The sequence below is a fragment of the Lepidochelys olivacea genome (assembly GCF_965140295.1).
Source record: "Lepidochelys olivacea isolate rLepOli2 genome assembly, chromosome: 9".
NCBI lineage: Eukaryota > Metazoa > Chordata > Testudines > Cheloniidae > Lepidochelys > Lepidochelys olivacea.
This window is the reverse complement of record NC_140419.1, coordinates 76681089-76704762: the sequence shown is the minus strand read 5'-3', so window position 1 is coordinate 76704762 and position 23674 is coordinate 76681089. Positions and strand designations below refer to the sequence as shown.

At 42.1% G+C, this 23674-nt stretch overlaps 1 protein-coding gene across 2 annotated transcripts; it reads right to left on the bottom strand.

Annotated features, from left to right (window-relative positions):
* Window positions 1–1933: 1933 nt before the first annotated feature.
* Window positions 1934–18854, bottom strand: ITM2A (integral membrane protein 2A). Of its 2 annotated transcripts, none has more exons than XM_084639376.1 (6): window positions 18691–18854; window positions 13483–13614; window positions 12990–13178; window positions 9637–9747; window positions 7495–7645; window positions 1934–4146 (listed from the first exon to the last, which is right to left on the bottom strand). In XM_084639376.1, exons 1-6 carry the CDS (start codon window positions 18760–18762, stop codon window positions 4058–4060), a joined length of 744 nt encoding a protein of 247 aa, XP_084495502.1. In that variant the 5' UTR covers window positions 18763–18854; the 3' UTR covers window positions 1934–4057. The 2 variants fall into 2 exon arrangements, with proteins under 2 accessions (XP_084495502.1, XP_084495501.1); XM_084639375.1 differs by having other exon boundaries at window positions 18679–18853.
* Window positions 18855–23674: the final 4820 nt, after the last annotated feature.

The window sequence follows — 23674 nt, the reverse complement described above, 5'->3', positions numbered from 1 at the left end:
GCCTAGATCTGTAGTTCGCTCCATTCCAAGCATGAGGAAGCTTTAGCTGCCTGGGTATTTTGAGACACTCATCTGCTCTATTATCCTTGCTATGCATTCTAGGTTAGGTGACAAGTCTAATGGATTCAGTGCTAGCATTGTACAACAGCTGTGGGTTTCCATGCTGCTTAAAGCCGAGTTGGAAGAATGTGGGTTATTGGAAATGTACTTAGAATGTTTAATACCAGTCAAGTGGTTACGCAGTACTTAAGTCTCATCTTGCTCTCTGATCAAGATCTTGGTGAAACAGCAATCTACTCCTCTACATTTCTAAGTCCTTCCACACAAGCATGTCAAAGCAAATTAAGAAAATCCATCCTCAGAGGTATTAGTCCCCCACCTCCCTACCCATGAGGAAAAATCAAGGCAGAGATGGAGTGACTTGCCCTAGCAAGTCTGGGCTAGGGACAAATAGAATCCCCATCTTTTGACTCTGTCCTACAGACTTCTTCCCCACTTCAGCAAAGCACATGCTTGAAGTAAGAGCATGATCTCTCTCTCTTCAAAGCACTTTGAAGCACGTGCTTATTGCTTTACTGAATATTAGAGCCATACAGGGCCACATACTCCTCCTCCCTATTGAATGATATGAAGACCTAACACCTGCAGAAGAGAGCTGTGACTCTGTAGCATAGCCTCTGCTTCCAGAGACAGTGATACTTACACCTCAACTCTGGGAGAGTCAATCTGGACAAAGTCACACTGCCCCTTGTCACCACCCCGTGATAGGACCATTATCGCCAGCTCCATGGAACCTGACGGATAAGTCTGCACAACTCATATCCTGTCCCTGCAGAAAGTTATCCCCCTCCTCCCCAGGATCAGTTATTCCATTGCTTAAGCAGCAGCTAAATTCTGCTGATATATGGCTGCAACATCCATCCTAAAAAAGTGCATACTGGAACCACCAATTCAGAATGATTTTCTGAATCACGGCTCTGTCTGCAGAACGGTAACCATTTCATTTTCCAAACAAAGTGAAATGTTAAGTGTTATAGAGGTGTGCTACATTAATCCGTGTTGGTAAATCTTTTTCTAAAGAAGTCAATACCAGGATTGAGTGACAAGGACAGGTTACAAAGCCACCATAAAGTGGCTCTTACCTATTTCTGTACAGCGGAGTGTCATATGTTGTGGCACATGTAACCTCATTTATAGTTTTGGGTTTTGTTAAACTTATCGTAAAAATTCAGGGATGTCATGCTGATCCTCATGCTCAACTGTTAGCAAAAGTTTCTATTTACAAGATAAAAATGAAATTCTGCAGTAACAGTTAAGTGAACTTTCTATTTTGCGCACACACACCTCAATTCAAAGTGAAGCCACAAAGTCTACATGATCATCATCAGTACTCATTTACAGTGCTGTTAATTTCAGTAGTATTTGCATTGCCTCCTTGAGGAGCGTGGAATTTAATTACTGAATACAACTTTGTATGTCTCAATGTACCCACCAACATTTTTTAAAAAAAACAAAGTATCTTTATTAACCGTGCTCTCAAAGAGCCTTGTGAAAGGATTTTTATGCTTTAGTTGCACTGGAGCTGTCAACTACAGCCCAAAAAGTTTTCACTACCGAATTGCAGGACACTCACAAAAAAAACACGAGAATCCCTCTTCCCCTACATCCTCCAAAAAACAAAACAAAAACTCGCACCTTTAAGGGAAAAAACAACTTGTAAAGAGCTGGAAACTTCCAAATTGAGTTTAGATACCCGCTAGTACATTAGAGGAACAAGAATGATTAGGCAGATAAAGGAGTTTCCCTCATAAGGCTGCATCCATATTTACTATTTTTTAAGAACTATGCTATGACAGTACACAATCTCCCCTCCTCCATTCATTATGGTATACACACCTGCCACTTTAAGTGTCAATTAAGACCAACACCACAGTTCTAGAGAAACATTTATTATAAGGTTGCAGGAATAATGCCAATATAAAGTTCCTTATTAAAACAGACTCAAGTTTTGAATCTGCAGCACTCTAGCAACACTTTACCATCTTTATACTGTAGTTCTCAACAGGGAACAATACTCTGACCGCAGTAATAATGCTACTTGCTCATAAAAAGTTCTGATCTAAAAAGTTCGTGGTACAGGCCAAAGTAGTTAAATTTACAGCTACAGTCACATCCACAAGTGGGCCATACCAAGAGAGGTTTAATGAAACAGGCAGTTACAAGATAAACCAATTTATAACCAAAATACTGACACAAACTTTAGAGATTAACAGCAACTAAATCTATGACAACTAAATACCACAAAAATCAAACAAAAGAATTTAAATGTAAACTTAGGGAAGATTCCAAATATACATACGAGTTCAATACAGTAATTGCACAAAATGAAAAAAGCAATGTTAGAGGTTTATAATCACGGAGGTTAGATTTTACATGCTTCACACGTGGAAGTTAAAACAAAACCTTTAACGATAAATGTTGAAAGGTGGAGGTTGTTTGTTTTTTTAAAACCAGAAAATAGAGTGCAGAGCAATTCTATAGAACTACACTAAATGTGCAAACCACAGATTATTAATGTATTAATTTAATCATTCTGTGAAAAATCAAAAGGTGTATAAGGTGATTCTGGCTATTCCTGAGGGCATTCTGGGCCAAAAATTAAGCGCCAAAAAATTAAAAATTCTGTGCACTCTTTATCAAATGAATGTGGAGGCTCCAGCATGGCACTGGGGAGCACAGGCCACTGGCTGCACAGAGGTGGGAGATCACTGTGCAGCTCCCCTTTCCCGGGACACAGACTCAGTGGTGAGGTTGCACACAACCCTGACACAGTACAAGGATCGGGCCTGCCCAAGAAATACCCCAGAGCCCTGCCCCTCCATGCACCAGGTGTGGGAAGGCAGGCTCAGAAAGGCAGGATCCACGTGTGGGTTGAGAGGGTTCTGTGTGGGGCAATCTGGTGCCGGTATCTCAGTGGGGGATCCGAGTGTGTGTGTGTGGGGGGGAGGGGGGGCAGGATCTGAATGCACAGGGACTTGTTGTGGGGTTCTGAGTACAACAGTAATGGGACTCTGCGGGGGGGGGGGGGGGGGTCGTTCAGGAGAAGGTGGTTGGGGCTCAGCAGAGGAGGTCCGAGTGTGAGGGGGGTGGGATAGAGCTCAGCAGAGGGTCTGGGTGTATGTGGGGGGTCCAGATGCTGGGGGAGTGGGGCTCAGTGGGGTTGCAAGCCAGGTGCAGCTGACTGGGGCTTGGTAGGGTGGGGATCCGGGTGGCTCATTGGGGAGGTGCAGGGGGAATGGGGCTTGTCTGGGGGGGTAGAGGGGTGAGGCTTGGTGGGAGGGTCTGGGTGTGAGGGGTTCTGGATGCACAGGGGTTGGATGGATGGGAATTTGTAGAGCTTCCTACAGCCCGGGGAGAAATCTGGGGGTGGGTCTGACACAGCCCTGGATGCAGTGCAGGGGAAGAGGAAGTCCCGTCCTCCCCAGCCCAGCCGGGACTAGCAGCTGAGCCTGGCATGATGGTAGGAGCCATCAGCCAGGTCTTCCCCAGTCCCGCCTCACAGCCGGCTGCCCTGGGCAGCCAAAACGTACTGCTCGGGAGGGTTGCATGACCATTTTTGTGGCTTCCCTTTGCATCCCTGTCAAAGTCATTTTTCTGTGGGGAAACAAAGAACTCTGCAGGGGACATAAATTCTATACATGCACAGTGGTGCAGAATTCCCCCAGGAGTAATTCCGACCAAGGAATCAATTAACATTATATATGTATTTTTTTTCTGCCTTTCCCAGAAAAATTCTAAGTCAGACGCAGTCAATGGATAAGTTGATAACACATTTCTTCTAAACATCTCAAATTTCAGTTTTACGTAAGACAACTAAAAATACTGTTATACCAAGGATCAAAGAAAGCTGAAATGGTGGTTTTGTAATAGAAGCAATACACAGGAGATGCATAATAAGGCTTTTGATTATCACTGCACATTTTAATTTAGAAGTCAAACTGTAAAGCTCAGACTTCTTAATGAAGATGTGAAATAGTCACTTCCCATCCAGTGTCTTTCACTGTTGACAGATCTTTGTTTCAATGACAAAAGAATTTTCAAAGTGTCTGATTGTACGACAGTTCTCAGCTGAGCGCTTCTGGAGACCTGGGTGGAAGAAAAAAGTAAATTAGCAAGCTACAACATTGTGTTCTTTACAGATATCTAGAAGTATCTGTATATTTCTTAGGAGATAGCAGTTTATGACTAGCTTAGTCTGGCAATATACAATTAAGTACTCAATAATAGTGTAAGGTCATTCAGTTAGTTATCACTATGATTGTACACAAGCTTGTTTCTACTGTTTAATTATAAAAAGCCCACTATTCTCAGAGCTGTGTTGACATTATACTAGGGCTAAACAAACAGGTGTTAAATACCTCTTATGAATAAACGTAAATTTCTTTCTTTCTGTTTCCAGTATCCCCTCAGCCCTTCAGACTGTAAGCTGCTGTCTCTAAACTAATTAAGGTCATGCCATAAGCCTCTCTACTAAACCATAGCCCCTCTTAACCCTTCCATGCTCCTGAAGGCAATTCTCCCTTTGGCTCCTCTTTCCCTTCCTGGGTTCAGAGAATTCTGAAGTGGCTGCAGAGAGGGTGTTGCAGAACACAATCCTTTTTTGTTCAGCCAGATACATTTACACCAAAACACTGCAGAGATTACTCCTCTGGGGCCCAATCTTGGTCCCAGTGAAATAAATAGCAAAGCTTCCACTCACTGATAGGAATAGGATCGTGCCCTTGATTGCCACTCTGCTGACAATGGATAAAATACATTAAAAACTTGACAGAGCATTCTCAGTACATGTCAGCAGCAGACCCCTACCATACCCAAATTGATTCTCCCACATGGTTTTAATGAAAACAGATTAGACAGAAGGACAAGCGAAATACTGTAATCAAAATGGCAATACTGTAATCAAATCAATAGTTGATCAAATTCAGTCTCCCTAGTGGAGTGCTCTCAGTGATGTCAGATACCTCATGAAAGCTAAGAAGCTGACTATTAGCATTAGTTTTGTTTGGGTAGTTTAACAGAACACACAGAACAAGAGTTTCCAATGAAAGTCTCTTCCAGAGTAAAAGGAAAAGGAGTACTTGTGGCACCTTAGAGACTAACAAATTTATTTGAGCATAAGCTTTCGATGAAGTGAACTGTAGCTCACGAAAGCTTATGCTCAAATAAATTTGTTAGTCTCTAAGGTGCCACAAGTACTCCTTTTCTTTTTGCAAATACAGACTAACATGGCTGCTACTCTGAAATCTGTCTTCCAGAGTACTAGCTGCTAACAGTCTGTTTATACTGTTATGATAAACTGACGAGAATGTTGGCCTTCACTTTGAATTTTTGCTTATTTTAAAATAGCTTTTGTAGAAAGTTTATAAAGTCAGTGGGAAGTTCTGTAACTGGGTATAAAACTGCCCTGTATATGGAGTCTCAGTTAAAAATTTACTACATGTAAACAAAAACAAGCCACACACTACTGTCCTTCCTCCTCTGTTCCTCAAGCCCAAAAAACTTCCTGTGAAACAACTTGTCTGAAGTGTCCACAAATTAGTGGTGAAAAAATCCAGGACATAAACTCCAGAGTCGAGGACCTCTAACTAAAGGTACCGTGTCTTCAACCCCCAATATCAGTTGCCTCTTCCTATTATTTTCTCTTCTCTTCCCCCAGAAGAAGTGTTTGCAAAATGAGAATATACCATTTAATTTTCATCAGTTTTAGTGTCACTGGTTATATAGGGCATGGAGGCATTTACTACATATTAACAACAAGACGTTATCTTTTAGACTAGGATTTTCTATGGAGAGTTTTAGACCCAAGCAATTCTCTTAACAGTATAATTACAAAACCCTTAAAAAAAAAAGTAAGGAAAAAACAGCTTAATTACAGCAACATACTGTAGCACAGTAAAGTATTTTTACTTATTTCCTGGAAAAGACTTACATGCAACCAACTCATGTAAATGGCAGATTTGAACTCCTGCTGTCAGTGCTAATGCATTAGCATGGCATGTCAGCGACACAAATGGAGGGTTAATACACTAGAGCAAACAAAACTGATTACTTCGTATTTAGGCAAGTGCAGTACACTACTCAAAGTCTTCAGTGCATTGACCACTCACTGGAACAGAGCATCTATCTGAACTAAAAAAGTGTGTGCCTACCAAGGGAGTCAATATTAACAACCTCCCCATCACTGCTGTAAGCTTCTCAGGGGGACTGAGAGATTCCCGTTTCTGCATATAAAAGCTTTCCTTCTGCTGTCAGAAGGACAGAAGCAGAAACAAATCAACTGATCCTTCAAAGTTTTATTCTGCCAATAGCAACAATATCAAAGAAACACGCAAAATCCCAGTGGATTTGGAGCAGGAAGACGACAAACATAAATGTTGAGACAACAAGGTGGAGTTGTACCAGTTACCTAACAGCAACACACATTAGTAGGGTCCCTTACTCCCTGGCAAGCCCAGGCTAGAAGCACCTGCAAATTTAAGATACAAAGAGCAGCACCAACAGGCTGTGAAGGAATATCCTGTCAGATCACTTCAGACAAGAGGATCACTGTAAAATGGAGCAGGGAGGAAAAATTGGATAAGTTCACTGTTTGGCAAACAACTTCCTCTAACCAACCCCTATATATTAGGGTGCAAAGGTTTAATTTCTAGAAGGGACTGACTTAACTATACTGTGAACTACATACAGTAATTCTAGTATTAAAAAACCCCTTGAGTGCTTTAAAGAGCTGTGATGACCAGAAAGCACCCAGTATCATTAGTGCTTTGGCAGCATATTTGTGTATTCAGACCCACTTCAAACAGCTTAGATACCAAATTCATTCCTGAATAGACGGCAGTGCTCTAGTTTGGTTGCAACTGAATCTTGCATCAAAATGTTTAGGATTAAAGTATGGAAGTCAACTGGTATCACATGCAGATCTAGGCATCTGTATTTCAGATTTCCTTTTAAGATTCCCTTGAAGCATTCATTACTTGTGACAACAAGTCTCTAAAATAGATTCTACAATTTGTCAAAGTGTAACTAACAAAAGAGAAATCCCCTATTATCTGAAGACCAATTATCCAAACATTAGACTGTTAAATTTGGATGTCCCTCCCACCCTGCAAACAAGATTTCTATGTAAGCTAGTTTCTCAAATTCCAAATACTCTACTGCCTCAGGATCTCTGACTAAAATGAAAGAGTGAAAGTGAACTCATGTTCAGGTTGGTGTTTTGGGCATATCATTGAGGGTTTTGTAAGTGGTAATAGACTATGTCTCATTGGAGAAGAAAAACTTCAGACTCAAAGAATCTAAAGGGGAACAAAACTACATTAAAATAAAAATGTAGGTAAATGTAGTAACAGCCTGTTTAGTGGGGCATTAACACCTACGTGTTTCTGGAGTGAAGTTTTTAAGTTTCCTATTTCCCATACTGGAGGAAACACTCACCTGCTCTCTGATCTCTGCGCTGCAGTCTGAAGGTCTCTTTTCCTACACAAAGCTGGTAAATGAAGATGCCCAAATCAGACACATTATCTATTTCTTCTGTTACCACCATTTCTTCACGAACTAGATAAGTCTGAGGCAAGTAAGAACCAGTCTAAAAAAAGAGACAAGGGAGTTAAATTCCTTCATTAATGTTCTGTTAAGAAATGATACTAGTCTTCTGGATGGTCACATAAAGAATAAATAATTTTGACCCCCTACTGGATTCTATTCATTAGATTGTTAAAACAAAAACAGGATTCATTTTTAACATTACCTACCCATCATTAAGGGTCACACTCAAGTTGTTAATTCAAGCTAGTTGGGGTACTATATTAGGAAAGTTGTAGTTAGAAGCTAGACCCACTCACACAACCCAAGCACATGAAGAAACTAAATCTAACAGTCTAAGTAGACGATTCAACCCCCACCATTATTCAAAAGTGGTATTTCTGTATTTTCCTTATTTGAGACAAACTATCTCCAATACCATGAATACACAAAAGAGTGCAGCTACTGCTTCCAAATATATTAATGATATGGCAAATATGAAGCTGCTGCTTCTGCAGCTAAGTTATATGCCCACTATAGCATATGGCAGCGTTTCCCAAACTTGGGACGCCGCTTGTTCAGGGAAAGCCCCTGGTGGGCGAGGCAAGTTTGTTTGCCAATGGGGGCTGCAGGAACTGGAGGCCGGTATGCCCCTCGGCCCGCGCCACTTCTCGCAGCCCCCATTGGCCTGCGGCAGCAAACCGCAGCCAGTGGGAGCCGCAATCGGCCAAACCTGCGGACGCAGCTGGTAAACAAACCAGCCTGGCCCACCAGGGGCGTTCCCTGAACAAGTGGCATCTCAAGTTTGGGAAACACTGCCATATGGTATTGTAATGTTCATGACAGGAAGAGCAGTGTGCATTATGCTAAAACATGATCCTCTTCCTTCAGTTCAGCTATTAGACACTATCATGCCTGCTCCTTTTCAAAACGCACATACACTACATAGGAAAGGATTATAAAGTCTGCTTCCATGGAGATATGGGCACTTCCTAGCAAAAGTTATTACTGTTTCCAACACAAGTAACTAAACCTAGAAACCATCAGCCTTTAAGTTTCTCTCTCTGGTCAGAAGTGATAACTACATTCTATTGATTTCAATGCTTTGTCATGACACATTGTTTTTCTTTAGTTTATAGGGAGCCTGAATAATATTAGACATTTTAAATAGCTTCAAAAGGCCATCTGATTTTCCGGGTTTTGAGTAAAAAACCCTAAAATTTAAGATCAAGTCAAATAATTTAATAGCGGTTTCCTATTTGGGTTAAAAATGTTTATTTTTAAAATATAAAATTTAGGTTATTTGAAAGTTTAATGTCTTCATGAAGCTGAAAAATTATTATATTGCTCTATTTAACAAGCTGATGTATGGATCAAATTTCACAAGTCTACATTGGCTTTGAAAAAATATTTACGTAAAAACACAGCCAGGGAAAGTTTAAACCCAGTTTTAAAATCTCATCTGGAGGCAGAAATCAGGTTTTTCTTACTTTAACTCTAAAAAAGTAGAGTCCCTTGAAAGTGCCAATTCGTTTCAGAATTTAACACAAGTTGCCAAGCCACTGGTTTTGAGTCTGTATCATGAAAAGCTCACAACTGCACTTCAGTGAATGATTTGAGGTCAACAATTGGAAAAGCAAGTGAATACAGTTCGTTTGTGAAGTGTTGATTTCATAGAAACCAACACAAACCGTTACAGTAACTTCCAGTTTCAGACCTTTGTTTTCCGAAGTCTGCTGCACGTTTCTCCATAGTGGCCAGATCTGATGTTATTTGCAAGTACTTAGCTTTCTTAAAGCTAGATATTTAGTATTTGAGAGCTGCTATCCTGAAAACTCAAGTTCGTTATCCATTCAACAGGTACAAAATGTACTGAAGAATGACCATGAAGCTTTACCACAACAACACAGTAAACTGAGGAACAATACCCTTGGGAGCAAAAACGTTCACTGTGGGAAGGTTACTGCTACTGAACTTTTTACTTGCAGTTTCATTTATTAACAGAAATCACTCCTTTAGCTGTACTATTCAAAGTAGTGAAGAAGTTGTACATACCGCCAGTTTTGCGAACAGGTCCATCAGATTCCTTGGTGGCATAACAATGGATGTGTTCAGAGGGATCACATAGCAGTTACCCAGTTGTAAGTCAAGATAAGCAGTCAGAAGCTATTATGGAAAGAAGTTTAACAGCTGTTCTCAATAAATCAAGTGTTATCTTAATTTGTGATGATTACAACTGACTGTTAGATTCTGTGAAACAGAAAACTCATTAAGTATCTAGCAGGCCAAGATCAGTGAATATTAAAAACATCAAAACAGAATTAGTGTTTTTAGACCAAGCAGTGATGGAACTAAAAAAGTTTATTGTAGGTAATTTCAGAACATGAAAAAGGCTATAGCTCTACCTCATGTAAGAGAGCCTCCTAACAGGAAGTGAAAGACAGACCACAGGAGTATAAGCCTTCAAACTTTAAAAAGAGAGTCTTCCTACCAGGAAGGAGCATCTTATGACAGTTAATATCAAGGAGAGGGCTTGGTATACTGAAGATGTGTTCTTGTAATTATAGGAGCCAAATTAAAATGTGGCTCTAGTCAGAAATAGCACATCCATGTTCTGGCTTTGTTTTCTGGAAACATACCCTGATTTGTTTCCACCATCAAATTAGGCCTGAATAAAGACTGTGAGTGGATAGGTCACTACAAAAAGTAATTTCCCCTCTGCTGATACTCACACCTTCTGTGAAGTATTAGAAATGGGCGACGTCTACCTTGATTGCACTGGTGTTGTTAGCACTACAAAAGTAATTTTCCCTCTTGATATTCGCCCCTTCTTGTCAACTGTTGAGAATAGGCCACTTCCACCTTAATTGAATTGGCCTCATTAGCACTGACTCCGCACTTGGTAAGGCAACTCGCACCTTTTCATGTGCTGTAATATTTATACTGCTTAATGTATTTTTTACTCCATGCATCTGATGAAGTGGGTTTTAGCCCATGAAAGCTTAGGTCCAAATAAATTGGTTAGTCTCTAAGATGCCACAAGGACTCCTCGTTGTTTATACCCCGATTTGTCACTTTCCAGGTACTTTCCTTTAGCTAGAAGATAGAGAATCCTCATGGGACAGTGTAGGTACCAATATAAACAGCTAGACTAGAGTATTTGTATGAACTATAATTTAGCAAAATACTTTGCAGAACCTCACTAAAAAGTTACCATAACCCACTTAGTCTCTTCAACTGATGGCAAGGTTCTGTCAAATTAATTAATTTTAAAACAAAATCTATCCTTAACAACTGTAGATGCCAACTCTTAGTACTCAAAGTAATTTCTGTTTATCGACGTGATATGTTTATACATAAACAATAGTGAGAGTTTCAGTACTGGTTAGAAGAGAAAAAAAGTGTATTAAGTTTTTAGTAAGTAGTAATTCCCTAGGCATTTCAACATGAGTTTTTTGCACTCAATAAAGGTTCAGCAGTAGTCCAGGTAGACTTCAATCATTACACAGAAACCCCAGTTGTAGCCTTTTTCAGTCTCTCTTTTGACATATGACTACGAAAGACTCCCTCAAATCCAGACAGAAGAGGCAAACTGTCTCATATTATCAGAAAGTCCTTTTTATAGCCAGTTCTTGGAAAAAAAGTGTTTGGCTTGAAAGCACTAAACTGGCCTGCTAAACCTAGCAGGTCATGAAACATCTTTAAAACACCCACATCATTCTGATTATCTTTCTCCTTCCCTCCCCAACCCTAACATGATTTTAGCAGCCAATAGCTGCTAACTTCATGGGATTAAAGAGGGGGAGAGAACAAAGTTAACCAAATTGTCAGTTAAAATGACATTTCAAATTATAGTAAGGAAGGAAAAAGGCTTCATTACTCTCCAGCACAAGTGATTTCTGCTTCAGGACTCTGGAAATATATTGTTTCCAGTGAGCAGGGGCTGATTTATAGCTTCACAGCCAAGGAAAACTAAGGGAAGGTTTTTAAAAAGAATTGCCTTACAGCAATGAATAACTGCGGGTAGATAGGCAGAAGCATGCACATGCTCTACATGTGGGGAGGAGTGTGGTAAGAACACAACTTAGGAAAAAGAAAAGTACACAAAGGGCATACAGGAGGGTGAAGAAAACAAGAAGTAAAAAGGAGTCAGCAGAAACTTGAAATGTTAAACATTAAGAAGAATACACATTTTGATGTTCCGTTTATTTTATATGTAGGCAGTAGACTTTGAAAAAAAGGACACGCACACCAGTTTCCATTCCAGAGATGCCCTCCCCAAAATAAATTGAAATTTAATCTGTAGAAGTCTTGGACTGTCCAAAGATAAAAACAAACTTCAGTATACACTTCTGAAAAGCAATTTAATGTTTGTTGTTGTTTTTAACTTCTGAAATCCACCTTGAGAAAAATATTTGAAAATGCCTACAATTTAGTGTAATACTCTCAGAGTTGCTTTCCTTCTTAGGAGGTCTTTATTTCCCACACCCTATCCTTGCAAAATTAGGGTTAATCTTCAAAAATGCCAATTTTGATTGATGTCTGAATAGCTGACAAGACGACCAGTTTTGGAGAAGACTGACTGGGATACAAACTTTGAGGGCGGTTGTTCTCAAACTAAGTACCTAGGCTTATTTTGTTATGTTTTTTGAAAAAGAGACTTTCATCTCTAAGTGATCTTTATATTTGAGGTTAAATATAAGTTTTGGTTACTTTTGCAGCAATGTTTTTACACCCCAGCCCACCCCACCGAATTCTGGCTCTCGGACGTCATATATGACTAGCCCAACAATGCTGTCAGTTCCTTGTTTTCAACTACTTTTAAATACATTTAAAATAGGAGTTTGTCAGAAACTTCCTTTCTGCCACACCCACAAAATAAATAGAAGTTGATATTTGTTTTGCAAACTTCCCTCAGTTTGCATTTTACTGTAGTATGCAACTAAAAAAGATCTTGTACAAAAGATTTTATTTTTATTGGCAATTTTTACTCTCCTGTCCCAATTCAGGTTCAAAACTCTCATTCCTTTCCCCAGTTCAAATTGCACAATTCATTCCCAGGAGTTACGAAATCTATCATGGGCAACATTGTCAAATCACACAACAACTGATGGATCCATTCTGTTAAATGAACCGGTTTCATTTAATTTATGGTTGAAAAGACTTCCAGTTTTGAGAGAGAGTAGTGTAGCTAGAGTTTACATCTAGACTAGTAAGCTTTGTTAACACAAAGAGACAGATTATCAACAGACATTTCATTACTAGAAGTGTGAGATGCATAATTGTTGGTGCCACACTGAAAAACAAAGTCACAGAAAGCTGACATTTAAAGCTATCACCCAGAGAACACATCAGTAGTAAAAGCCATCCATTTTTTAAAAGCATTAAAACGCCCCTTTTAAACTCACCCTGTCAAAATCATGGACAATAGCTGCTGGGTCACTATCTGAGAACTTTGGAACTGGAACATCAATGATTGCTATGTTATCATCTTCCCGAATATCAGCTTCTTCTGCAATGGGCAGGAAGTACGGTTCTACAGCACGATCCTGATTTTCATTTTCAAAGTAACACATTTCCCCACGGTACACCTTATGCTAAAAACAAAAAAAGCCAGCTGTGTTATTTTTTGGTGTTGCACTTTATTTTTAAATTTTAATCTAACACTAAATCAGAAGTTTAGTTTGTAGTTTAGTTCTTTTCCATCCAAGCTTCAAGGGTCAAGGCCTGTAACACATTTCAGTTGTTAAGCCTGAATTTTTTATCAATACCATGACAGAAATCCTGTAATAAATCTATTGCTTACAATTAGTTAATATTTTGATTTTGGGGTTGTCAAAATAGGAAAGTTAACAAAAGCAAACATTTATTCTGAACAAAACAAATAAATATTCACATTACCTTAGGCATGAAGTACTTGTAGATGCAGGCTCCACCAACTACAACCCCTGCTAAGATGAACGCAAGACCCAAAAGGGTCAATAAACATCTTCCAGATGAATTTTCATTACCATGTGTTGCAATTTCTGGATCCTTTATAGAAAAAGGAATGAAAGATTTGACACAATTTGACTGGAATTTACAGTCATCGTTCTTCTGCTACCTGTCTAAGTGCTCAAGCTTGACTTGTGATCCACACGGGGTGTCACTTTGTCTCTTGGGGAAAAAGAGCTCTATCTGAGAAAGGTTTTCCTGGTATGATGCCATGGCAACTTAAGACCAACTTTTTAAAAAACAAGTACAATGAAAGTGTTGTTAGTGTAATAGCAATTTCAAAAATCCTTTGGAATTCTGGCCCATTCTTGGCCAGAATTTGGCAAAAATGGCATGTCCTATGAAATTAAACTGTCCCATTTCAGACTATTAAAAATAAATAATTGCTCACAGTAGACTCAAAGTACAGAAGAACCCCCCACACACACACATTTCCACTAGCCTAAAGAGTAGCCATTTTCTAACTCAATTTTAAAAATATGCAAAATTTCATTGCTATGTCTTACGTTCAAGATACAGCAGATTTAATAAGCTTGAGGCCACCTCTCAACTGTCTATTTAGCATCATGTGTATAACTAACTACCCTTCTTCAAATATCTTAACTGAAGAAACTCCAGCAAGTTTCAAAAAACTTTTAAAGCAGCAGACAAGATCATTTTTATTTCATCAAAGCTTTTTTAAAAGCTTGTTTTTGTGCTTAATACAATGACCTCCTTTCAGAAGTTATTCCTGACAGCAGAGAGTACATCAAAACAAAGCCCACCAGATGCTATGTAAATATCTCCGTGTCATCCTATTACCCCCAGTCCCACGCTAGTTTTTGTAGTTTTACAATAACCTTTTCAAATTCTTTAAGTGATCATCTCCCTCTGTTGCTGTGTAAGAAGCCCATACAACCAGGAGGTGGGCTCTAGAGTGTTGCCAAATACACAACAAATGAGAAAAATATTTTTATTCAAAGAAGTAACAGAAGGTGTTACTTTTAAGAAATGGAAGCTAACGTCTCACATAAGTGTTATCTTAAACTGACTGTGTGTCCCTTAGCTGTGTTTGTCAACTGCACGCACATCTAACAACATATGCTGAGCAAACGGAGCATCAAAACATCAGAAAACAACTATAGGTTGGATTTCCCATGGCACGTTAGTGCAGGAAGAGATTACTATTGACTTAGATTCCAAGTTCTTTGGGATAGGGGACCATCTATTGTTTGTGCCTAGCACAGTGGGACCCTAATTCATGATTAGGCCCCCTAGGCACTACTGGAATACAACCAAATAAGCACATTAAAAGGGCCTTTTGTAAGAATATTACTGAATTCCTTTTTAAAAAGGGATATCCATGTTTTGCCAACCGCAACCTTGAAAATTCATACACCGAAGGAACTAGCTCTTAAGTAATCAGTTTGACACAATTTTGTCCTGTCACTGAACCCCGTCAGATGCTGGTTCATCTGACATTCTGCTAGCATACTACTGGTATAACAAGTATTGCTGCAGCAAAACAACCACTAAAAGAAGGTTGAAAAATATTTCAAAATTATTTAATTTTACGTGTAGTGAGAATTTGTTTCACCATACAGACATTTAGATTGTGGCACAAAATAAAACATCTTTTAAAGAAAGCTTACATTTATTGAGGCCAGTTTTATTTTGCCCCTGCCTATCTTTATCATGATACTGTACCACATATTCATATATACCATTAAATAGTTCCACACCCTTTCATATGATTACTTAAATCAAATGTTGGTGTGCTACTGAATACTGTGGTTCTAATTGTTAAGGTACCCTAGGCAGTCTAGATGGGTGCTTATTTCAATATGTAATAATAGAAAAAAAAACTAGCTATGTTGGTTTGTGATGACTATACACAAGTCATGAGACATTTACTGTTTGCTTATTTATCTTAGAAAAAGATTCTGTGTGAACTCAGACATCTGAGTTAAAATGTTTTCTGAACAAGTATTTTCTGGTGCTCTCTTAAATGTGTTGTTTCAGCAAACATTTGAGCCAGTAAACTGGTCTGCTTTCTACTATTACAGCAAATGCAAAAAGGAAGTGAACATAGCCAAACTGAAAAGGAGTACTTGTGGCACCTTAGAGGCTAACAAATTTATTTGAGCATAAGCTTTCATGAGCCACAGCTCTCTTCATCGGATGCAAACTGAATTCACATTTATTTAAGTGGATCTGCGTGGCATTCACCCACTTCTAAGACCATCTGCTACATTGCACTGGAGTTGGAGTGAGGAGTTTGTCTATAGGTGTATGTTGTTTAGTTTGAGAGAGTATTTTGAAAGGCATAATATAGTCAACACAAAGTAGCTCAGATCACAAGCTGCTCATCTTATTTTAATGAGAAAGCAAGAAAAAGGGAATGGCATAACGTACAAACATGTGTACACTGCAACATATTTAGAACAGTGTTAAGAAACTTAAAGAGAATAATTAAAAATATACATCCACAATGCTATTTAAGGACAAGAGGCCTCAGACATTTTTTGGCCAAATAGAAGAGAACCAGTTGAATATGCTGCATATATAGTCCCCATCTCGAAACTAATATGTATTTTCCCCTTAAGGTATGCAAAAGCCCAGGATAGATGGGAACTCAGCCTCTGAACTGTTGTGTCTGTGTCAATTACCAGGTGGTAAATTAGCCTTCCAGAGCTGCCAGTTCAGTTACATAAAGGGGAGGGATAGCTCAGTGGTTTGAGCACTGGCCTGCTAAACCCAGAGTTGTGAGTTCAATCCTTAAGGGGGCCATTTAGGGGATCTGGGGCAAAAATTGGGGATTGGTCCTGCTTTGAGCAGGGGTTTGGACTAGATGACCTCCTGAGGTCCCTTCCAGCCCTGATATTCTATGATTCCATGACCAGAGATTAAGACTACAGTTAACTAAAGCAAAAGCATGGTGTAAAATAGTCACTAATTTTTCTTTATAGTACATCATTTAAGAAAATAAAGTCTTCCCACATATTTAAATGGCTGTAGTAGAATAAACCATATTAATAACTCATAAGGGGAGAGGCAGGAGAACCCAGAGAATACATGCCTGGGACTTTAGAGGTTTTCAAGGTCAGGCTTGACAAAGCCCTGGCTGGGATGATTTAGTTGAGGATTTGTACTGTTTTGAGCAGGGGGTTGGACTAGATGACCTCCTGAGGTCCCTTCCAACCCAGATATTCTATGATTTACTTAAATTAAGAATTCCTTCTAAGAAGAGTTTTAAGTCAGATCTGTCATAACCCAGGGGTTCTCAAACAGGTCGTGACTCCTCAGGGGGTCACAAGGTTATTACATGGGGGGGGTCGCAAGCGGTCAGCCTCCACCCTCAAGCCCCACTTTGCCTCCAGCAATAATAAGTGTTAAATAGAAAAAAAAAAGTGTTTTTAAGTTATGGGGGGGGGGGCACACTCATAGGTTTGGTGCATGGAAGTGGTCACCAATACAAAAGTTTGAGAAACACTGCCATAACCCTAGACGGTTTACAACAATTCCATCTTTCCTAATAATTATCAACAACGCTTTCATAATAGCAGTTGCGTGTTCAGGCAGAATCAATTTTGAGTGACAAAAAGGCTCTGACCAGCAACATGATTTAGATAAAATATACAGAACTGCTTGAGCTAGTTGAAAGAAGAAAAGGAGTACTTGTGGCACCTTAGAGACTAACCAATTGATTTGAGCATGAGCTTTCGTGAGCTACAGCTCACTTCATCGGATGCATGCCGTGGAAACTGCAGCAGACTTTATATATACACAGAGAATATGAAAAATTACCTCCTCCCACCCCATTGTCCAGCTGGTAATAGCTTATCTAAAGTGATCATCAGGTGGGCCATTTCCAGCACAAATCCAGGTTTTCTCACCCTCCACCCCCCTGATGATCACTTTAGATAAGCTATTACCAGCTGGACAATGGGGTGGGAGGAGGTAATTTTTCATATTCTCTGTGTATATATAAAGTCTGCTGCAGTTTCCACAGTATGCATCCGATGAAGTGAGCTGTAGCTCACGAAAGCTCATGCTCAAATAAATTGGTTAGTCTCTAAGGTGCCACAAGTACTCCTTTTCTTTTTGTGAATACAGACTAACACGGCTGTTACTCTGAAACCTGCTTGAGCTAGTTGGCTCACTCCTTCCAGAATACTTTCTTTGCCAATTTCACTACGGATGCTTATGCAAGAGTGATATTAGAGTTTGAAATCAACACTCAGGTCAGCTGGTTAATTAAAGTGTAATCATTCCCCAGCAGGAAAACACACTGTGTACTGGGAGCCTGCAGAGGGTTTTAAAGCTAACCTCGGAGCTGGCAGAGGACGGAACACAACGAACTCTTAGCTGTTGAGGATTCATGGCTCACGAAGGGTGGCACAGAGCAGAAAGCAGGGCATGGGCGATTCCATTTCCATAAGTCAGCCCCGTCCCCCATTAGCTCCAGAGCCCGGAGCTGGCTGCGCAGCAGAGCTTTCATTGGTTAAGCGCGGAGCTCACCGCACGCCGGCTAGCGCGGGTCCCTCCGGGGGTGCCCCGCAATCCGTGACGCCATCACAACAGGAAGTGGGTTAAAGGACAGAGAGTGGCTGTGCAGAGGGCCCTGCACACCCCAGCCGGCCTCCATTAGAGACAGGAACAATAACACACTGCCGTACCCTCCCCCCCGACACACACAAAATGGATCCCTCCCCTCCTCCTTTTCGCTCCCCGTGCGCTTCCCCGAGCAAGCGCAGGAGTGGCCCGGGCAGCACAAGGCCACCGCAGAAACCAGCGCCCCGCTCCGCGGCGGCAGCTCAGCAGGCAAGCCACTGAGCCTCCGCCCCGCCGTGGGACTGGGGGGAAGGTGACCTGGCACCTCCCCCGTGCAGGGACCGAAGGAGGCCCCTCTTCCCCCTACGGCGCCAGGGCAGATGACCCCCTCCCCCGGCAGGCGGGAGCCCCCTCCCTAGGGGGCGCCCTCGGCCTCCGCCATTTTAGCCCCTAGCTGAGAGCGCTATATCCGCCAACAGACGTTATGAGAAGATGGCGGCGGCGGCCCGGTTCCCCTCGTCGCTCCCCGCCGGCGGAGGAGGCTCGCTCCCCGCAGAGCCCGTACCGCACCTTGTCAGTTACCAGTGCCTCGGCCGCATCCTTCTTGGGCTCGTCCTTGTGGGCGAAGAGAGAACTGAAGGCGATCTTCACCATGGTGCTGCCCGCTCCGTGCTGCGCAGCGTCCGACCGCAAATCTCCCTAGCGCTGCCGAGCGCCCGCCCCTCAGCCCCGGCCACGGGGGAGGAGCCCGCCCGCGCGCGCGTGCGCCCCGCCGCTATGCTCCGTGCGTGCGCGCGGGCGGGCGGCCCGGGGCGTCCGGCGACTCAAACCTCTGGCTCGATCGTAGCACCGACGCGAGCGGAGCCGCGCGGGCGGGCGCATCACAATACTGCCGTCTGCTGTGCAGGAGGCTACCTTGGGAGGCCCAAGAGGCCCGTCCCCATGGCGAAGAGCCCGCAGGAGGCGGTGGCTTTCCAGGGGCGCCACCCAGGAGTCGCGCCGGCTGCCCCATGGGCTCCAGACTCCACAGTCTAGTTAAAACCTCCCAACCCCCCCTCTGCCTCCTGCCCGGGCTGCTGACACGGGCGGGGCTCCCCCAGCGCGGGCTGTAAGACACCCACCTGCGGGGGAGGGGTTTCGCTTGTTTGCACGTCCCCGCCCGGACCGGCCCAGGACACTGCCAGCTGCTGCTCTCAACCAGGGCCTAAGTGCTGCCATCTGCCTCCTTGGGGAAGGCCTTTAGGCCCTAACGGCAGCCCCACACTGCCACCCCTTTTGTCCCTGCGCCCTTCCCACCCCCCCACCCCAGAAGGGGAAATTAATAACAAAGAAAACCTTGCTCCAAGCAGAGTTTTGACCCCAAAAGGGAGATGGGCTTGGGACTCCATGAAGTCCACTAGGAGTCCATGAAGTCCAATACCCACCTGCAGAAGTAAAGAAACAGATTGACAGAGCCAGAAGAGTTCCCAGAAGTTACCTACTACAGGACAGGCCTAACAAAGAAAATAACAGAACGCCACTAGCCGTCACCTTCAGCCCCCAACTAAAACCCCTCCAACACATTATTAAGGATCTACAACCTATCCTAAAGGATGACCCAACACTCTCACAAATCTTGGGAGACAGGCCAGTCCTTGCCTACAGACAGCCCCGCAACCTGAAGCAAATACTCACCAACAACCACATACCACACAACAGAACCAGTAACCCAGGAACTTATCCTTGCAACAAAGCCCGTTGCCAATTGTGCCCACATATCTATTCAGGGGACACCATCACAGGGCCTAATAACATCAGTCACACTATCAGAGGCTCATTCACTTGCACATCCACCAATGTGATATATGCCATCATGTGCCAGCAATGCCCCTCTGCCATGTACATTGGTCAAACTGGACAGTCTTTACGTAAAAGAATAAATGGACACAAATCAGATGTCAAGAATTATAACATTCATAAACCAGTCGGAGAACACTTCAATCTCTCTGGTCACGCAATCACAGACATGAAGGTCGCTATCTTAAAACAAAAAAACTTCAAATCCAGACTCCAGCGAGAAACTGCTGAATTGGAATTCATTTGCAAATTGGATACTATTAATTTAGGCTTAAATAGAGACTGGGAGTGGCTAAGTCATTATGCAAGGTAGCCTGTTTCCTCTTGTTTTTTCCTACCCCCCCCCCCCCAGATGTTCTGGTTTAACTTGGATTTAAAATTGAAGAGTAGTCAGTTTGGATGAGCTATTACCAGCAGGAGAGTGAGTTTGTGTGTGTATGGGGGTGGGGGGGATGTGAGAAAACCTGGATTTGTGCAGGAAATAGCCCAACTTGATTGTCATGCACATTGTGTAAAGAGTTGTCACTTTGGATGGGCTATCACCAGCAGGAGAGTGAATTTGTGTGGGGGGTGGAGGGTGAGAAAACCTGGATTTGTGCTGGAAATGGCCCACCTGATGATCACTTTAGATAAGCTATTAACAGCAGGACAGTGGGGTGGGAGGAGGTATTGTTTCATATTCTCTGTGTATATATAAAGTCTGCTGCAGTTTCCACGATATGCATCTGATGAAGTGAGCTGTAGCTCACGAAAGCTTATGCTCTAATAAATTGGTTAGTCTCTAAGGTACCACAAGTACTCCTTTTCTTTTTACTAGGGACTTTGTCACCCTTGATTTTACTTGGCTTGCTATGGGAAACCCTCAGCTAGGTAGGTAGGCGTACTAAACATTAGTTATGTAACAACACCATTTGTCTGTGTGTTTAACAGTTTAACAAAACAAAATTTTGGCTTTTCTCCTCCCTGCCTTGAGGAGTGCATACTGTTGTGAGCCTTCCACCTGCCCTACAAGCCACTCAAAAGGTCCTCAGTGTCCTGTCTAAGCAACTTTCCTCCCATGCAGGAGTGTTTTACAAATGTTTTCATCAGTATTAAGTATAATTTACTTATATAGTGCCATAATTGTGTGTGGCACTTTACAGGCAAATATGAAGACAAGGTTCCTGTCCTGACGACAACAGGCGGAAGACACCACTCATTGGGAGTGATACTGCTTTTTGGTATCATATTGTTAGGGCCCTACCAAATTCATGGTCCGTTTTAGTCAATTTCATGGCCAGAGGATTTTAAAATTGGTCAATTTCATGGTGCAACCATGGGGGTCTGGACCCAAAAGGAGGTCATGTGGGTCACAAAGCTGTTGTGGGGGGAATGGCGTGATTGCCACCCTCATTTCTGTGCTGCCTTCAGGGGAAGGGAAGGGGAGGGGAAGGTCCCTGGAGATAGGTCTGATCTCCCACCGCAAGAGCGGCCGTGCAGGGGAAGAGAAAGTCCCATCCCTCCCCAACCTGGTGAACTGGCAGCTGGAGCCTGGGAAACAGTAGGAGCACCCGGCTGTGGTGCCCCTAGCCTTGCCCCTTCCTCTCACCTCCAATAGCTACATTTCACATGGGAGGTCTGATTTCACAGTCTGTTACATATTTTTCAGGGTTGTGAATTTGGTAGGGCCCTCAGTATTGTATATTAGTGTATATATATATATATATATAGGTAGTCAGTATACACACACACATATATAATAAGTTACTAGGACATAGACATATAGGTATTACATCACTCACCAGTGAAAAGCAGACACCTCGGGCATGCGTGGGTGGCAACCAGAAGGGCACCATGCTGCACAACAATGTAGAGGAGGGGTGAAATTTTGACAAAATATATCTGTGACACCCCTTCTCATTAAAGGATCTTTAATGGCCACACAGGGCAGACAAGACTTCGGTGTTCAATGCCTCATGCAAAAGACCCTCACAGAGCAAGCCACATGGAACTCCTCTACTTTAGACTGATGAAGGTCTGAGTCAATCCTGCTGGAATTTGACCCTGGTTCCAGCAAGGAGTCTAAGTATTTAAAATCTAACGCTTAGATCACTGAACCATCCTAACAAGTTAATCATAATTAAACAGAACTAATTACTATGCAAATATTGCAATCATTAAAGCCTACAAATAAGTGTAAACAAAATGAATGGTGCATTCCAACAGGCAGACATAGATGGCTATATCACTGTTATTTCCATTCAAGGTCCTGGGCATAATGCTGTTTCCTTTTATATCTATAGAAATTTTGCCTTTGACTTCAATGGAGGATGATAAAATCCTTCATATCTGTTTAACCTGTCCGGGTCTGCTCAGCGCGCCCATCACAAAATGCAGTCTTTCCTCGTTTTCACCAGGTAACTAGCTAAGGATTTATTTCTCATTCTTAGCTTTAGCATGGCAGGAATTGGTTCAGCCATGTTCCCCTCAAAGTTTATAAAAAAACACAGCTCCAAAATCAGGTTAGATAAATCTTGTTACAGAAAGGTACCACTGCCATGTTCATTTTCCTTTTGCAGCAACTATGATCTGCACAAAGCCTCACTTTCATGTACTTTACTTTTTATTTTATCCAACCATTTCACCCATCTTTCATCTTGACACACGCCTAATAATCTTTCTCTACTCAGCCACCAAATCCTACTCCAATCTGAAGCGATGTTTACACCAATTAATCTGATCAAATTTTGTAAAGCACTTGCAACAGACAATAGCACTAGGGCAGTCAAGCCCATGCTGAGGAACATGTACATTAAGACGAGGGTTCTCGATCTTTTTCTTTCTGAGGCCTCCCAAACATGCTATAAAAACTCCATGACCCACCTGTGCCAAAATAACTAGTTTTATATATAAAACTGCATATAAAAGCCAGGGCCTGCTTTAAGGGGTAGCAAGCAGGGCAATTGCCCAGGGCCCCATGCCACAGGGGGCATTGTGAGGCTAAGTTGCTCAGGCTTCTGCTTCAGCCCTAGGTGGCAGGGCTCAGGGCCTCAGGCTTCAACCCCATGCAGTGAGACTTTGGGTTTCTGCCTTGGGCCCCAGCAAGTCTAACACTGGTCCTGCTTAGTGGACCCCCTGAAATCTGCTTGTGGCCCCCGAGAGGGCCCCGGACCCCTGATCACTGCATTAGGAAATTCAATTCTCTGGTGACCTTAAAGCCCCAAACTACTGTATTAATTAATATTGGGGATCTGACTTTAATGTGAAAGATCTCCAAAGCCACCTCTTAGCACTTTGAAGGAAAGTGGAACCAATGGCTAGTAGAATTATCTGATTCAACAACAGTTTTGTAGTCAAACTGTCCCAATTTGTTGGCTCTAATCCAATCCTGGAGTCAACAAAATCCGACGATAACTAGATCAGTTTTTATTTCACTAGGAGGGTGGTGAAGCACTGGAATGGGTTACCTAGGAAGGTGGTGGAATCTCCATCCTTAGAGGATTTTAAGGCCCGGCTTGACAAGGCCCTGGCTGGGATGATTTAGTTGGTGTTGATCCTGCTTTGAGAAGGGGATTGGACTAGATGACCTCCTGAAGTCTCTTCCAACCCTAATATTCTATGATTCTATCATCTGTTTTTTCAAACTCCAGATTATCTTGGGTTTTCTTTCTACCAAATACCTTATTTCTAGTTTTACTGGTATTTACTCTGAGATCATTTTTATCCCCTTGAAATTCAAGAGAATCTAACT

What these genes read in the sequence shown, in the direction of transcription:
- ITM2A (XM_084639375.1), bottom strand. Translation starts at nt 18,762, where the DNA reads ATGGTGAAGATCGCCTTCAGTTCTCTCTTCGCCCACAAGGACGAGCCC. An exon ending in AGGCACTGGTAACTGACAAG is followed by an intron (nt 13,615 to 18,678) that starts GTGCGGTACGGG and finishes TTTTCTATAAAG; the next exon opens with GATCCAGAAATTGCAACACA. An exon ending in TTGTCCATGATTTTGACAGG is followed by an intron (nt 9,748 to 12,989) that starts GTGAGTTTAAAA and finishes TTTCCATAATAG; the next exon opens with CTTCTGACTGCTTATCTTGA.